Source organism: Delphinapterus leucas, chromosome 10 (genome assembly GCF_059928025.1).
Source record: "Delphinapterus leucas isolate spDelLeu-1000000601 "Yukka" chromosome 10, BTC_Dleu_Yukka2, whole genome shotgun sequence".
Taxonomy (NCBI): Eukaryota; Metazoa; Chordata; class Mammalia; order Artiodactyla; family Monodontidae; genus Delphinapterus; species Delphinapterus leucas.
In genome coordinates this window covers 37,839,897-37,856,515 of record NC_143138.1, presented here as the reverse complement: position 1 = coordinate 37,856,515, position 16,619 = coordinate 37,839,897, and the positions used below count along the sequence as shown (strand labels likewise).

The following is a 16,619-nucleotide window of genomic DNA, read 5'->3' as shown; positions in this document are numbered from 1 at the left end:
ACGTGACGGGACGGGCGCCTGCCCCTCGCTGGCGTCAGGGGGCGGGGCCGGGCCGCACCACTCGCGGCCGCGGGGGAGTGCAGGAGTGTAGGCGAGGCGGTCGGTAAGCGACGGATGTGGTCCCCGGGCGGGGTCGGGTCCTGGCTCAGCGCTGGTGTGTGAGCCGGGGGCCAGTGGTCGCGGGCGACCGGACCGTGGGTTCGGAGATTGTGAAGGCGGCCGCAGGCCCGGGCGCTCCCCCGGGATCCCCGGAGAGCGGCAGGGGCGGGGCTCGTAGGTTCTGGAAGCCAGATACCCCCAATATGGTCTGAGGCGCTTCCAATCCCCGACCCAGGCTTCGGGAGTTTTCTCCGCAGTTCTGGGCCCGCCTTTTTGCGGCCCTGTTCCCGGGCCCCGCTGCCTGCGAGGCTTCCCTCTGCAGGCCGAGTCCCTTCGCGTTCGCCAGCCTTGTCTCACCCCTTTGCCCTCCCCACCACACCAAATCCATTTGCACCTCGAAGGTTGTGGTCCTCCTCCTTTGCAGTTGACCATTCGCCAACCTGCCTTAGAGCTCATGGTTAGAAAATGTGTTTTGCCCTATTTACTTCACTGGGTCTGAAGGTTTTATTTAGTCCTTCAGTGTGAGCACACGCAAGCGTTCTGCTAGGCGCCGATAGTCTAGTCGTTAGGTAATAAAAATGAGTAATAACTGGCTCTTAAATCGCACTTATTTGTGCCACCTTTTGAAGTGCTTTGCAGCAAGATAACTAAAGTATGTTCCTCTCAGCAGCCCTGTGAGCAAGGTGTTTATTCCAGCACGTGCCCTGTTCATGTTTGTCACTGTGCCCATCCCCTGCAAGAACACCTAAAGCCTGCTAGTTGTGGAGGTGCTCAATAAAAGTTTCTGTTTCAACGGAAAGAAAGTATCCCAAGAGTCGGCAGGGACACAGCAATGGGTGACCTGATCCCTTTGTCTGTATTTATCCTGTGTTCGTTGTGAGAAAGTTCTTTAGAACAGACATCTGCCTTATGACCCCTTAATCCGGGTTTGAAGTCTGCCCTTCCTGCCTCCCTTCCTGCCTCGCCCCCTGAAAAACCACCTCCCGGCTGGCTACTCCTGACAACAAGTACTCTGTACACTTTCCACATCTCAATCCTGTCAGTCCGCCTTCCTCACTTGCTCTCTGCCCCACGCTGGCCTCTCTAACCCAGGTTTGTTCTGGTCTGAGTCACTGGAAAGCCTCCTAGACCTTTCATGTTACAGTGTTTGCCTCTTCAAACACAGCTTTCATCAAACCTACCTCCCACCCCCAGGAGCACTTTAATTGACTTCCTTTTGCCTGGATTCTGATTTAGCTTCCTTAACAGGGACCTTAAAGTCAGCTTCATCCACAGCCTCATCTAACGTTACAGCGCCTTACTAACTCCACCCGGAAGAGTGGGGTTACCTTCCTTCTGAAACTTCCTCACACAAACCTTCTCCTCCTCTGGGCTTTTCCTCCCCATGTTTCTGTGGCTCTGTTTTTCCTTCTGAACCCCATAGTGTGTCCACCATTAGGCGTCTTACTCTGCCTTACGTAGTCATCTTACTTTTCGTGTGTATTTGGTCCTTTCAAAATGGTTCCCTGTAAAGCAGCTACATTGTGTTGCATTGTTTTGTATCTTTGCACCAACTATGGTGATATACATATAGTAAATGTTCAGTGAATTGTTTTTAAGTAATTGAACAGTTTAGCCCAAGAAATTAAACTAAAACTAGGTCAATTAAAGCTGTTAGATCTCTAGGGAATGAAGTGGAAGCAAATGCAAAACTGCCCTGTAGCTATGTTTCCACAACTCAGGGCTCATAGGGACAAAAAGCGGAAGAAAAAAAAATCCTCACGATAAAAATATTACAAACCACTCAAAAACACATTCCATTACAAGAGTAAATGCGCAAAACAGGAGGATTAATACTCGTGGGAACTTGACGTAATAAGCAATCTGAAAAACTTTAAGGGGAAAACGGTAGTTTTCAAATGAAGGCAAAGATAAAGAATAGAAAGTGCTGAAAAAAAAGAAAAGGACATTGTGAAAAAAGAAGAGGTATATTTGAAAAGGAATCAAATAGCTCATCTAGAAATGAAAAGTATACTCACTGAAATGATTGAAAGAAAATCTTGCTCAGTATTCCCCCTACTGAGCAACCTGGCAGTATGTACTCAGAGCTATGAAGCAGTTAGCTCTGGGCTGGTTAGTGCCTCCCTGTGACTGCCTCCTCACAGGGCTTACCGTGCAGCACTGTGGCTGCCTGCTTTCCTGTCAGTCTCCTCATTAGACTGTAAGTTCTTGGAGTCCAGGGACTATCCTATTCATGGTTGGCACAGTGCCTGGCACGTGGTAGAAGCCCACTAAATATGTGCTAGAAAATGAATGAGCAAATATACTTTTAACAGTTGTACAAAGTTATTTATGGTAGCACCACTTAAAGAATGAAAACTTGGACTTCCCTGGTGGCAGAGTGGTTAAGAATCTGCCTGCCAATGCAGGGGACACGTGTTTGATCCCTGGTCCGGGAAGAACCCACATGCTGCAGAGCAACTGTGCCTGTGCGCCACAACTACTGAGCCTGCGCTCTAGAGCCTGCGAGCCGCAACTACTGAGCCCACTTGCTGCAACTACTGAAGCCCACGTGCCTAGAGCCCGTGCTCCGTAACAGGAGAAGCCACTGCAAGGAGAAGACCGCACACCGCAACGAAGAGTAGCCCCCGGTCACCACAACTAGAGAAAGCCTGCACGCAGCAATGAAGATCCAATGCAACCAAAAATAAATTAAAAAGAAAAAAGGAATGAAAACTTTAGGGGGCTTCCCTGGTGGCGCAGCAGTTAAGGATCCGCCTACCAATGCAGGGGACATGGGTTTGAGCCCCGGTCCGGGAAGATCCCAAATGCCGCGGAGCAACTAAGCCCACGCGCCACAGCTACTGAGCCTGTGCTCTAGAGCCCACGAGCCACAACTACTGAGCCCATGTACCGCAGTTACTGAAGCCCGTGCGCCTAGAGTCCATGCTCTGCAACAAGAGAAGCCACCGCAATGAGAAGCCCGTACACTGCAACGAAGAGTAGCCCCCACTCGCCACAACTAGATAAACCCCGCGCACAGCAACAAAGACCCAACGCAGCCAAAAAAATAAAGAAAGAAAATAAAGAAAAAAAAAAGAATGGGAACTTTAGGAAGACCCATATGCCCCAAAGTAGGATCAAACAAACAGTAGAGAATTAACAAGAAATATTACTCTTGGGAATTCCCTGGCGGTCCAGTGGTTAGGACTTGGTGCTTTCACTGTCGTGGCCCAGGTTCAGTCCCTGGTTGGGGAACTAAGATCCTGCAAGCCTCGCGGTGCAGCCAGGAAAAAAGAAAAAAAAAGAAAAAAACAATACTGTTGAGAATTGCCGGGTATATAGATCACCAGTCCCCGGGATCCTGTGGGGAACTACTGTTACAATGAAAAGAGAGAATACAAAATAGTAAGTACCCATTGTTGCAACTAAGTTGACATCACACAAACCAGGTCAGGAAGGAACTTGAGGTGATGCCAAGGCCAGCATGAGAGTTCAGGCCTCACCTGGGGAAGCGCAGGTGTCAGAATTTATCCTGGTATAAAGAAGATGGGTTTGTCTGGATGCAGGCTCCCTGTTGACTAGTTCTGAGCAAGAACGTTCTGGCTGCTGCCTCTGTTCACCTGCTTGCCTGGGGTAGGGGTGGGGAGCACTGGCCTTCCGTCTGTACTGAATTCCTGGGGTCCCATACTCAACCTTAACTCAGGAATCACCTCTTGTCCTAATTAGGCTAAAAGAAGGTACATTATAACTGTCATCATCTCAGGAATTCTGGCATATCGTGCAGGTCACCAGATGTATTGGCATGCGAGATCACTAAGCCTTCTGGGAGAAACATGGAAGACAGCTAAGGGACCAATAGGTCCCAAGGCCTTGGGATGAAGCCTACAAGAGTGAAGACGGGGAAACGGGGCCTCTACACTCTGGGGAGACATGGTGTGTCACAGTGAGCACAGTACTCACCCCAGTGTCAGAAAGGATGAAATGCCTGGTTGGTGTTCTGCTCTATCGTCCTCCTCTTGGTGGAGAAAGGTGAGTCCATTTAAATCTCTTGTGCCCAATGTCTGTTTATCCTGAGAGGTGGGAAGAAGTTTTCTTCTCCTGCAGTAAAAATCAAACATTAATGGGCCATTACCCCAAGTCTGGGTGACTTTGGGGATTAAGACGATATCAAGACTTTTCATTCAGTGGAAAAATATTTAGCATTGAAAAGACATGAGCTATTGATATGGGCAATGACATGGGTGAGTCTCAAAAACATTATTCTAAGTGAAATAGTCCAGGCAAAAAAGAGCACATGTTGTATGATTCCATTTATATGAAGTTGTAAAACAGGCAAAATTAATCTGTGGGGATAAAAATCAGAACAGTGGTTACCTATGGAAGAATGACTGGAAAGAGGCATGAGGAACTTTCTGGGGGGAATAAAAGCATTCTTCATCTTGACTAGGGTGGTAGTTATGTGAGTACGTACACTAGTAAAAGCTCACCAAACTGTACTCTTAAAATCTGGGCATTTTCTTGTAAGACCATTATTCCTTAATTAAGGAAGAAATATTTCAGGACTAAGATTCTTGTTTCCTTTTAGTGGGTATCTAAGGGTTTTAAAGGGTCAAAATGTCTATTGCACACATTCGTGTGAATTCTTACATAACTAGAAAAACAAAACTATTCCCTTCTCCACTGCTTCCCTATCAGCCTGTGGCAGAGTCTGTATCCTTATGTGCAGTGGTGTGCTGGTAAGTGTTTAATAACTGGCTTTCTAGGAAAAGAAAAGCCCTGATTCGTAGCACTTGCTGATTCACGTAATGTAAATATTCTCACCATGGCTGATTTCATGCTGCTAGTGAGATGTCACTGAGCACAGACTTGGGAAAAAATGGGTACAGTTGACTTTCGCAAGCCAGTAGGAGCCAGCTCCAGCACACCCCTGCGGCAAGCCTTTATTGCAAAGCTTCCGGGGAGTCTTGGCGGAGCTGAGGGAGCAGCTGTTAAGCGGTGTGAGGCTCTGAGGTGAGCAGCCATTTCCTATTAGCTTGAACGTGAAGGATGGCAGGAAGGAAGGGACACTGCTCTCAAGTGGTCGTGTAAATACAACCCCGTTGTGAGAGGGGTCAGCCTTGCAAGATATGGCAGCTCGGCAGCTGTATAACTGGGGTTAGCAATCTGCTGGCAGCATTTGGATTTTCAAGTGAAAATATGGGTTATTTCGTTTAAAATTCCTGAATTCTCTTGGGGAGAACAAAGAGCAAAATCCTGTACCAGGGAGACGCAAGAGGGAAGAGATATGGGAACATATGTATATGTATAACTGATTCACTTTGTTATAAAGCAGAAACTAACACACCATTGTAAAGCAATTATACCCCAATAAAGATGTTAAAAAAAAAAAAAAAATTCAGTACCAGAGGGCCTGCACTCCCTCCTGACAAGAACAGGTTGTAACAGGATAAAAGCTGCCCCCGTGAGAAGGGCATGGATTCTCCACCCATCTCTGCATCTCAACAACACACCTGCTGCAACCAGGGGTTTGCCTACATGGCTCTAGTTGGAATTTGAGTTTCTAAATCCTGGTTTAGATTGTGTAGTCTCTAAGAATTAGTTTGGTTTCTGGTAGAACAGTGTGTGTGTGTGTGTGTGTGTGTGTGTGTGTGTTTGTGTGTAGACTGTTACCTGCTGGGTGAGCTGAAGAATATCCATGCACAGCTACAATCCTCCCAGTTGGAGAAACCAGACTTGGCATCTTAGGGTACTCACGTTCACTCTGGGTGCTCTTGAGACACCAACGGACAACAGAACCTGGCCAGGGCATTTCTTGGACCCCTGATTCCCAATTCTCGCTGAACATTAGAATCACTAAAGGAGTTTAAAAAAAAAAAAAAAACTCAGCCTAGACAGTTGACTAAGAATCTCTGGGGATAGAGTCTGGAAATTAAAATGTTTTAGGGAAGCTCTACAGATGATCCCAATATGTTTTTTGGATTTTTTGTTTTTGTTTTTTTTAATGAAGGCACCAGTTAAAGGTGCTTTTTCCTTGGACCAAAGGAAGAGTCACATGTAGCATCCAGCTTAAGTTCTCTTTCCTCCTCAGGTTGTAGTTCCCAGTCCTTCCTATAAGAAAGGGGCAGGACAGTGAGAGAGGTGTGGCTTGCTCACCCCCACCGCTTCTGGGGACCAGGTAGAAGTTGCATCTCGTTCAGAAGACTAGGGCCAGGGTTCCAGCAGGGACTAGAGGCAGAATGAACTTTGGCTCGCAGTGAAGCTGGGTGCCCTGTGAGAGTTCAGAAGGGACAGAAAGTAAAAATGCCCCTTGAGTCCTTCAACCAATATTTATTGAGCACCTACTATGTGCCAAGCATTGTTGCAGTTACTGGGGATATAGCAGTAAGCAAAATAGACAAAAATGCCTGCTTCATGGAGCTGGCATTCTAATGGGGGAGACAATAAACATGATAAAGAAATCAGTATATGAGAAAGAGATAAGTAAGAAAAATAAAGCAGAGGAGGGGGACTGGAAATATGTAGTGGTATTACAATTCAGGAAGTATATGGGGGTGAGGAAAGCCCTTGGTGAGAAGCTAACACTTAAGCAAAGATTTAAAGGAGGCGAGAGGGTGAGCCAGGCGGGTATATGGCAGAAGAGAGCTCTAGATCGAAGGAATGGCACATGCAAAGACCCTGAGGTGAGAGTTTGTCTGGTAGGTTGGAGGGCAGAGAGGAGGTCAAGTCCCTAGAGCAGAGTGAGGGGGGGATAGTGGTGGAACTGAGGTCAGGGAGTTGGGCCTTGTAGGCCATTGTCTGTGGACTTGGTTATGACACCCAATGACACATAAATTGGAGAGATCCCTAATGTAGACCAGACAAAGGTGGCCCTTGAAAAGTGTGGGGAAACTGAGGCTAGAGTCACGGACATTCAGTCAGCTTTCTTTCTGATTTGCCCTATGGGGGACTGGGACTGTGATGGGGGGCGTCACTGAACCCTGAGATGGGTGGAAAACTGCAGGGTGTATGTATGTGTCACCCTGAGGGGCTGGGGCTTGGGGGAGGAGGCGGGACAGGGCTGGGGCTTGTTGGAACCTGGTCAAGGTGGAGGGCAGACGATGGAGGAAAGAGAACCCTACACTCTTCCACGACCCCTTCCTACATGCTCAGAGTGTCCTACTCCCTATTCAGGAAAGATTTGTGGAGGGCCTGCTATGTGGCAGGCACTGTGCTAACTTCTGGGACACAGAGACACATAAGCCAAGGTCCTGTCCCCTCAGGGTCTTGTAAAGTCTACAGCCTCTGGCAAGATTTTAAGAGTGTCATTTGTCACATTCCCTCACGTTCCTAGCACTGGGGCTGTTTGCTGAAAGGAAGGAATGAAGAGAGAATCCTGGTGGGAAGAAAGAAGGAATCATGCAGCTCTTTGATGGGAGAAATGGATTTTAGTGGTTCGTTATGTAACAGTTCTCCCAGAAGTATGCAAAAAAGGAGCTTTGTGACAGAGAAGATGCGCTGATGGTGGATCTCCGGCGAGTGGAGAATAACTCCTGCTGGCATGTGGGGAGATGGGCAGCAGTAGCTCAGGCGGGGAAGTGCTCATGGGAGAAAGGTCACCGGTGGGCAGGGCAGCTGGCTGTGCGGAAACAAACTGTTCTTTCTCCACTCAAAACCTGTCGATTCTCTCCAAGCTGCTCATGTTTCTCCAGCAGGCCTCAAGAAAGGCCCACAGCTGTTTGAAGATAAAAGGAGCCTGACCTAGGGTGTGAGGCCCCACCTGCTGGCCGTGTGCTCTGAGAAGCCGCCGCCTAGCACCATTCCTGGGCTTGGGCCTTCCCTTGCTGGCTCCCATCTGGCGCCTCCCTGCCCGGTCCCCGTTCCGGGGGTGTGGGCTTAGCTCGGCCTCCTGCGTGTTCCCTGTTAGGCCAGCCCTGCTGCTGCTTCACCCACCTGGCTGGCTCCTCATTCCAGCTTTCCCAGGACACCACCCTAGGTCCCACCTGAGGCCAGCCTCTGGTGACCTTGAGGCCTTCTTGAATAGCAGGACGGGGCCAGGGCCTGCCACAAGGCTGGCCCAACCCCTGAGAGTACCAAGTCTGAAACTAGATCATTCACACGCCGAAGAAGAAGAAAGAGTTGTTTATATTCCTCACTGACGTCCTCCTGGCCACCCACGTCAGGACTGATATGTTTGCTGTCTTGTCTTTCAGGCCTCTGCACCCCTAGAAGGGACCTTCCCCTGGCTCACGTGGAGGGAGGTTGATTTTGCCACCCTGTGTTCCTCAAGGCGCTAATGGGCTCTGAATAATCACACCCCACGGACTGACAGTACAAATTAGGAACACCCAGAGCACAAAGGGGCAGGGGGCACACAGAAGGGGAAATACGGGAAGCTTCCTGGGAAGGTGAACAGCAGGAAGCAGGGCTGCCTGAGCCTGGCACCCAGGCCTGCTGATGGGCAGCTGGCAGCACCAAGCTCTCCCAGAAAATAGGAAGATAAATGCCAGAGGGACTGAACGGGAAAATTCTGGCTGTTTGGAGGAGGGGACAGAGGAGACTAGTCTATGAGGGAGGCGAGCTTTTTTCATCTCTCGTCCTCCAAGCCAGAGACTGCTGAGGAAAGCCCACCCCTCAACTGGCACTGGTGGTGTGGCCTCTGCTCATCGCATGACTACCCAGACAGCCCACACCCCCAACCCCGTCAGGGCCTCCCCAAGCCTCGAGCCTCCTAGGGGCTAGAAGACTGAGGGGGAGGGGGAGGCTGCGAGGGGAGGAGCGGCAAGGGCTGCACCAGACACTGGAGCAGGTTTCAGCCAGCTGCCGGCATCTCCCCTGGATCCGCGTCATCCCTCACTCACAGGCCTGTCACAGGCCATTAAGTTCTTGGCAGGTGCTATGTTTGGCTGAGGCTGCAGGCCGGGTTGGGGGCAAGGGGGTCCTAGGGAACAAGCCAGCCTGTCCTCTCTGGGCCTTGGCTCACTGGGGATACATGCTCCTCTGGGGAGTCCTCACTCTCCCCTGAAAAAGCCACACCCTCACACACCCCTGGAGATCACACATATGTCTCTCTCTCTCTCACACACACACACACACACACAACATCCAGGTCCCAAATGTTGACATTTCCTCCCTGGCAGCCCCCAAATGCCCTCTGCTTCCCCAGGGCTGCCAGTGAGAGGCCCTTTGGGTGCCCCTAGTCTGCACACAAAGCCCCATTTGCATCCCAGGGCAGAGCTTTCTTGCCAGCCAGCCAGCTTGTCTGCCATGTGACTGCCCAGCCCCACAGTTCCTGCTTGGGCATCCCTCCCTCTTTCCCTCTGTCTGGGCTGCAGGAACTGAGCTCTTCCATCCTCCTTAAGGTTTGAAAGCAGAACTAAGAGAAGAGAAAGCATGAGGCTTATCTATGCCAAGGACCTCAAAAGCCCTGAAATGGACGCCCCCACTCAGAGAGAGATGTGTTCACGACCATTGAATCAGGGCCTACTCTGCATAAATAAAATTCAGTTCATGTGAAAGCACCTCAGCTCAGCAGACAAAGCCCGCCAGGGACAGGCTCCTGGGGCCCCCTCAGCCCATGTCCTGCCATTCCCCAGTCCCTAGACACTCCAATGTGCTGGACTCCCTGCCCTTATTCCTAGTCTCTCCCTGGTCTCTCAAGCCCACACCACTTCCTTCTGCTTTGAATGCCTTTTCCCACCTTCTCAACCTGGAGAGTTTACTCATCCTTCATCCTTCAGGCTGCCTCTGCTAGGAAGCCTTCCTTGATAGCACCCTCTGCTCTCTGCAGACTTCAGTGACCCTTCTTTGGGTGTTCACAGCTTCCCTGTTCAAAGCATTTCCCACATTGTATTTCAGTTGTTAACAGGCCCATCTTCCTCCTTAGACTATTAGCTAAGGGGCAGGGGACAGTGTTTAATCCATAACCTCTACCATAGGAGCTGACACATAGTAGATGCTCAAGAAATACTTGCCAACTGAATGCATGACTTAATGAATGGGGCAGAAGAGATCCAAGTAAACAGAGAAGAACACCAGGTCTCTGAGGAGGGAAAGGAATGCCAACGATAGATATCAAGGAAGGCTTCCTGGAGGAAGTAAATAAGCTGTTGACAGGGTGGAGACATTCCAGGCAAAAGGAACTGATTGGTCGGGGTGGGGGGGGTGCAGGAGAGCCATAGAAAAGGTCTTCTGTCAGGAATAACATTCACTGAGCACCTTCTCTGTACCAGGCCTTACTCTAAACCCTTACACATGGTATTATTTAATCTTCACAACAACCATAGGAGATTGGCACTGTAATTATCCCCATTTCACAGATGAAGAAAGTGAAGTTCAGTTACTGGCCCAAGGAGTTTAGGTCAGATTTGATGAGAGAAGCAGAACAACCAGAAGTGATACAGAATATGGGATTTGACCTTATGCAATGGGGCAGCTACTTAAAGAATTGATGCTTCTGAGTCTAAAATCCTCATGGCAGGCAGTGAGGAAGGGAAGATGGATGTGAAATTGGGGAGAACAAGAAGGAACTGAACCATTGAGGAAGGGCTGGGACTCTGGAGGATGAACAGGCAGCCACGCCGAGACAACTTCGGTGACACAAGTGACCTGCAGAAGAAGTTGGCACCCTTTGTCCTGGAGCTAAACACATACCCGGCCTAGGACTAGACAAGCTGAAGGAGGTCGGCAGAGAACCCACAGATCTGCATCAACACGCATGAACTGCAACACCACAGGAGCCCTGCACCAACCACAGGAGCAAGCACGGCTGCTGCGTCCGCCCCTGCCACCATGGTCAGCTTGCAGGAAAGGGAATTCTGGAACTGTGGTTCAGCTTAGCTCAGCTGACACAGCCCAGAGCTACCACTCAAGGTCCCAACCCAGACCTACATGTGTATAAGGAAGAAATGGCTGGGAAGTTGATCAGAGCCAACCAGGGGATCTTGGCAGCACTCCAAGGAATTTGGGATTCCTTCTGTGGGATAACAGTGCTGATTTTCGAGACTGTGTGTTGAGTTGGAAGCGAAGGTGGGACATGCCCCTGGTGATGTCCTGAAGGTGTTGGGCATATTCAGGTTGGGGTGGGAGACAGGAAGAGATGCCTGTGGAACCCTGAGATAGATTCTGAATTGAGTGGAAGAGGCTGTGTGTAAATGAGGGAACCAGAAGCTGAGCCTTGGGTGGTGCCTACAGGCGAGAAGCAAGTCAGGCAGAAAGGCTGGCAGAACTGTGAGGGCCGAGGTCAGGGAGGTGGGAGGACCAGGGAAGCAGAGCCCTGGAAGACATTTTTTGGGTGTGGGCATCTTGGCCCTCCTTCTTGGGCAGATGTAGCTCTGATGGTGCCTGTGCCATGTTTGGAGTTGGGCATTTAGTGTGGCCTCCTGCTGGTACCCCTACCCACTCTCCCCCACCTCTGTGAGGGGCAGGTCCAGATGCTGCTCTGGAAGCCCAAGGCGCTGGCTGCTGAGGGGTGAGATAAGCCTCTGGGCTCAGGGTGTGATGTTTGTCCATCCTGCATGCCTTCTGAGGCCCCACTGGATGCAGGACACTGGGCTTGGCTGGGGCCCAGCCAGGAAGCATGGGCACCTGGGCCCTGCAAGCCGGGAGCTAGCGTACAGTCTGGTGGGAGGCAGAGGAGGAAACTGGGCCCTGCAGTGGAGGAGAGAGGAGCACGAAGGAGGGTGGTCTCCCCAGACTTGGGAAGAATCCAGGAAGAAGTGGCATTTAAAGATGAATCCGATCAAGCCCCTAGATCTAATCACATTGACAGGAAATCCAGGGGCCAGCTCTGCAGTCAGCAGACTGTGGGACCTGTAGGGCCAGGAACCCAGTGTCCTCATAGCCATATTGTGTGGGAAAACAGAAAGAACAAGTTGAACCTGTGGATGAAAAGAGAGTTAATAGACAGAACAGCCCATTGTAACATGTGGACCTTATTTGGATCCTGATTTTTTTTAAAAATGGTGATCGGTTAGTCTGCTCAGGCTGCCATAACAAAATACCATAGACTGGGAAGCTTAAAAACAACAGAAATTTATTTCTCACAGTTCTGGAGGCTTGAAGTCCCTGATCAAGGTGTGGCAGGGTTCTGTTTCTGGTGAGGACTCTCTTCCTAGCTTGTAGACAGCCACTTAGTCTCAGGTGCCCTTCCCTTGGAGTGTGCAGGGCTGTGTGTTGGGGGGTGGTGTGGAGAGAGAGATCTCTTGCCCGTCTTATAAGGCCACCAACCCTATCAGATTAGGGCCTCACTCTTATGACCTCATTTAGCCTTAATTACCTCCTAAAGGCCCTCTTTCCAAATTCAGCCACAATGGAGATTAGGGCTTCAATATGTGAATTTGGAGGGACACAATTCAGTTCATAGCAGATGACATTTATGAAGCATTGGCACTTTGCTGACTGGGTATTTGATTATATTGAGGAATTACTGCTAAACATTTCTTGGGGTATGATAATGGTAAAGTGTTTCACATATATACACATACATGTATATAACATGTATTATATATGTATGCATGTATAGAATAATATTGACATTATATGTACTGTGATATGTACACAGTACATTATATGTACATTATGTGTACATTTTTGCACACAGGAGTATATATATTTCCTTATTTTTTATTTATTTATTTAATTTATTTATTTTTGGCTGCATTGGGTCTCCTTTCCATCCCAGCCTCCAGTTTACACTCAGGAGGGCAATCCTTTTTCCTAGCTCCTATCATATCTTTTTGGAGATATTCTACACACAACACACAAATGTATGTGCAAAACTACCTTCCTTTTTTTTTCTGTAAAATATAAATGGTAGCGTATAATGTTGTTCTGCATCTTATTTCTCTTTTTTCTACTTTATCTTTAAAATCATGTCAGATTAGTGCATAAAATTTCATACTGTGGGGCTTCCCTGGTGGCGCAGTAGTTGAGAGTCCGCCTGCTGATGCAGGGGACACGCGTTCGTGCCCTGGTCCGGGAAGATCCCACATGCCACAGAGCGGCTGAGCCCATGAGCCGTGGCCGCTGAGCCTGCGCGTCCGGAGCCTGTGCTCCGCAACGGGAGAGGCCACAACAGTGAGAGGCCCACGTACCTCCAAAAAAAAAAAAAAAAATTTCATACTGTGTAATGGCTCTACTGTATAAACATACCGTAAATTCATGTAACGTTTAAGTTGCTGCCAATTTATGTGCTATCATAACCAAGGCTACACTGAATACTTTGTAGACCTAACATTTTTGCACAGAGGAAGAAATATATTTGTATAGGCAACAGGAAGAAATGAGAACGCTGGATCAAAGTGCGTGTGCATTTAAAATTTTTTTTAATTAATTAATTTTATTTTTGGCTGCGTTGGGTCTTTGTTGCTGTGCGCGGGCTTTCTTTAGTCGCGGTAAGCGGGAGCTACTCTTCGTTGTGGTGTGCGGGCTTGTCATTGCGGTGGCTTCTCTTGTTGCAGAGCACAGGCTCTAGGCACGCGGGCTTCAGAAGTTGTGGCTCGTGAGCTCTAGAGCACAGGCTCAGTAGTTGTGGCGCACGGACTTAGTTGCTCCGCAGCATGTGGGATCTTCCTGGACCAGGACTTGAACCCATGTCCCCTGCATTGGCAGGCGGATTCTTAACCACTGTGCCACAAGGGAAGCCTCCTTATTTTTTAGATATGCACCAAAATATTTGTGGGTGAAATCATCTGATTTGCTTCAGAATGGTCTGGGAAGGGGAAGTGAATGTGACTATAGATGGAGCCGGGCTGACCATGGTCGATGGTTGTTTGTTGGGTCTGGGTTATGAGTTCATGGGGCTGCATCGTATTATTCTACTTTTGCATATGTTCTAAATTCTCCATAACAAAAAGTATAAACAAAAAGTGAGGAGGATTATTGTGATTTAGGGTTGGGGGGAGAAGCCAGGCATCTGCTAGAAGAAATTGCTCAGGCAGAGCTCTGAGGGAGTGAGGCTTTTGGGTGTGTGAGGCCCCAGTATTTCACAGGCACTGGAGCGTGAAGCTGTGCCAGGTGCTTCGGGTACCAAGATGACTGAGGCTCAGTCCCTACCCTCCAGGACAAAGACCAGTCTCAATGGAGGGCCCTGGCTCAGGGCAAGCGAGACCAGAACCCAGTGGGAGAACCCTGAAGGGCCTGTGAAGCTTGATTAAGGGGAACAGAAGCAGTTATCATTGTTCTGGAAGTGCTGGGAGACCAAGTGGTAAAAGGAGGCATCAGGCAGAGACCACCCAGTGTGCTAGGAATAGGGAAGCCTGAGGATGGAGCATCAAGAATGTGATCATCCAGGCTCCCAACCAAATCTTTGCTGGAATTGTAGGAAACTGACCTTTGCTTTAGAAATCTGACTTCTTTTTGCGTTCTTATTAGGTGACTTTGGGCAAGTTACTTAAACCCTCTGATCCTCAGTTTTTTCTTCTGTAAAATGGGGATCGTAATAGGGCCCACCCCATAAGGTTGCTGTGGTATTAAATGAGAAAATATTTCTAAACCACTGAAAAGAGTTTGTGTTAGTTATTATTATCATCAGAGTTTCAGGGAGGAAGTTGCCTTCCCTTGGGGCAAGAAGGTGGAGACATCAGTTATTAAAATGAGAGAACCCCAGTGGGGAGGTGGGAACACCATATTATCTTCTCTGCCAGCCCCTAATAGGTTTGTGATTTATTTTTAATTAAAAAAGCTGTTTTCTTACAGTGGTGAGCAGGGTCAGATGCAGAAAAGAAGTTGTAGAGAAAGGACCAAATAAAATCCACTGGACCTTGTGAGAAGGTGTGGCTGGCCAGAGTGGTGAGTGTCTCAGGCCAAGAGCCCAGTTCCAGAAACTCCCTCTAGGCCCCCGTTGCCCTCTTGGGGTGGCTTCTGGAACAGGGGGTCTACAGGAGTGAAAGGTCAGGCCCCGTGGGGGTGGGGTGGGGCCCAAGCAGGCTCCTCCCTCTGTAGGGAGCACCCGCCTTTCCCCTTCAAGGCTGTGGCTCTGGGACCACTTCCTCTTTCCTCACTCTGAAGCAGGGAGCAGGCCTGCTGAGGCCTCAGGAAAAACGGGACTCCAGGATGCCTTAGCACACCTGTGACCCCAGGTGGGGGTGGCTGAGTGTGCTGGTTGGAGACCTCTCTCCCTGCTGCAGGGGTAGCTGAGGACCACCTTGGAGGCCAACAGGATGGAGGGGGCGAGTAAGGAGAAGCTGTCATCTGTGTCCAATCTGGTGACTGCGTTTGAGAATAGCAGGTACGGGGTAGTGGAGGTGGGAAGGGTCACCTTGGCCAACTGGCAGTCTCCCTCGAGCTCCTCTGGCCCTTGGGCAGCCCAGACCCTCCCAGTCTCCAGGCTAAGGAGCGGGGCTGGGGCCACCTTGGACCCTCACAGTGAGCAGTTCTCTCTCTGGGCCCTGTCCTGCACACCTCCTCCTGTCTGGGCAGTGCCCACGTCCCTTGGCCATGGGTTCCTTGGAGCATGGGAGAGTGTTGTTGGGGCACCAGGCCTGCGCAGGGGTGAGAGCATGTGTGTTGATATGTTGGGGAGAGTCCAGACGTGTGTGTAATTATGAGTGAGCGTGGGTGGACCAGATGCCGTGTTTGGGCTGCAGAACTCCACCCGTTGTCTCTCCAGCAGAAATAATAGCTAATACTTATCAAGTGCTTACTCCCTATGAGTAGGATAACCATACAATTATCATTCAGACCAGGACACAATGGAAACTGAAAGTGAATGCCATTAAATTTTTTTGGTGGGAGGGAGGGGACAATAGGAAAGGTTGAGACTGTCACAGGCAAACTGGGATGTGTGGTCAGCCTACCTATAGGGCACTGTTCTAAGTGCGTTTGCTACTTATTTCATTTAATCATCTAACAGCCTATTAGGGGTAGGTTCCATCTCTATACCCATCTTACAGATGAGAAAGGGGAGGCACAGAGAGGTGGGGAGGCTTTAAGTGCTTTAAGTTCATGGGCAAGGAGCAATGCAGGGGCTTCCATCTGAAGGGAAAAGCCTGAACCGGATGTGTAGAGGTCATTGTGTGTCTGTATGTGACATTAATCCATTCTGCAGGCATTTCTTAAGCCCAGGACTGTGTTAGGGATTGTGACTGTTGTAAGTAGGGTTCTCTGGAAATAGACTCCGGGGTAGAGACTTGCTTCAGGAAATTTGCTGGGGAGGCTTTTGGGAACAATACCTGTGTGGGTGAGTGAGGCAGCTTTGGGCACAAGGAGAGGTTGAACTGCCGAGCACTTGCCACAGAGGCTGCAGCCCGTCCCAGAGAGCTCTGGAGGTGGAGGCCTTTCAGGCTGTTCCAGATGAGGCAAAGGGCTAGGTCTTTGTACCCCCACATGGACTAGTCATTGGATGTGGACTTGACCTTAGATGAGGTAGCTCTCTTCCGGAGAGGGCAATTCCCAGGGAGGGACCCAGTCAATAACCTGTCAGCCACCGTACCACCAGAAGCTAGGGGAAGAGTGCCTCAGTGCTGAGGGGGTGTGGGTGGCACAGCACAGCATCGCACAGGAACTGTATCAGATGCAGGAGCCTAAAGAATGATCCCTGCCCGGAGGACTCCTGTCTTTGG

General features: G+C 49.6%; 1 protein-coding gene across 8 annotated transcripts in view; it reads left to right on the top strand.

The window, feature by feature from the left end:
* The first annotated feature begins 78 nt into the window (after positions 1–78).
* Positions 79–16,619, top strand: part of FGD2 (FYVE, RhoGEF and PH domain containing 2) — a 46,088-nt gene continuing 29,547 nt past the window's right edge. For 2 of the 8 annotated variants that reach the window (XM_089918805.1, XM_022581782.2), the window contains exons 1-2: positions 79–103; positions 3,866–4,110. In XM_089918805.1, the coding sequence (XP_089774931.1) occupies positions 4,012–4,110 (99 nt within the window). In that variant the 5' untranslated portion in view covers positions 79–103; positions 3,866–4,011. Of the gene's footprint in view, positions 104–3,865; positions 4,111–14,754; positions 14,848–14,962; positions 15,287–16,619 lie in introns of those variants that run through there. The other 6 variants (XM_089918804.1, XM_089918801.1, XM_022581781.3 and 3 more) reach the window with 5 other exon arrangements.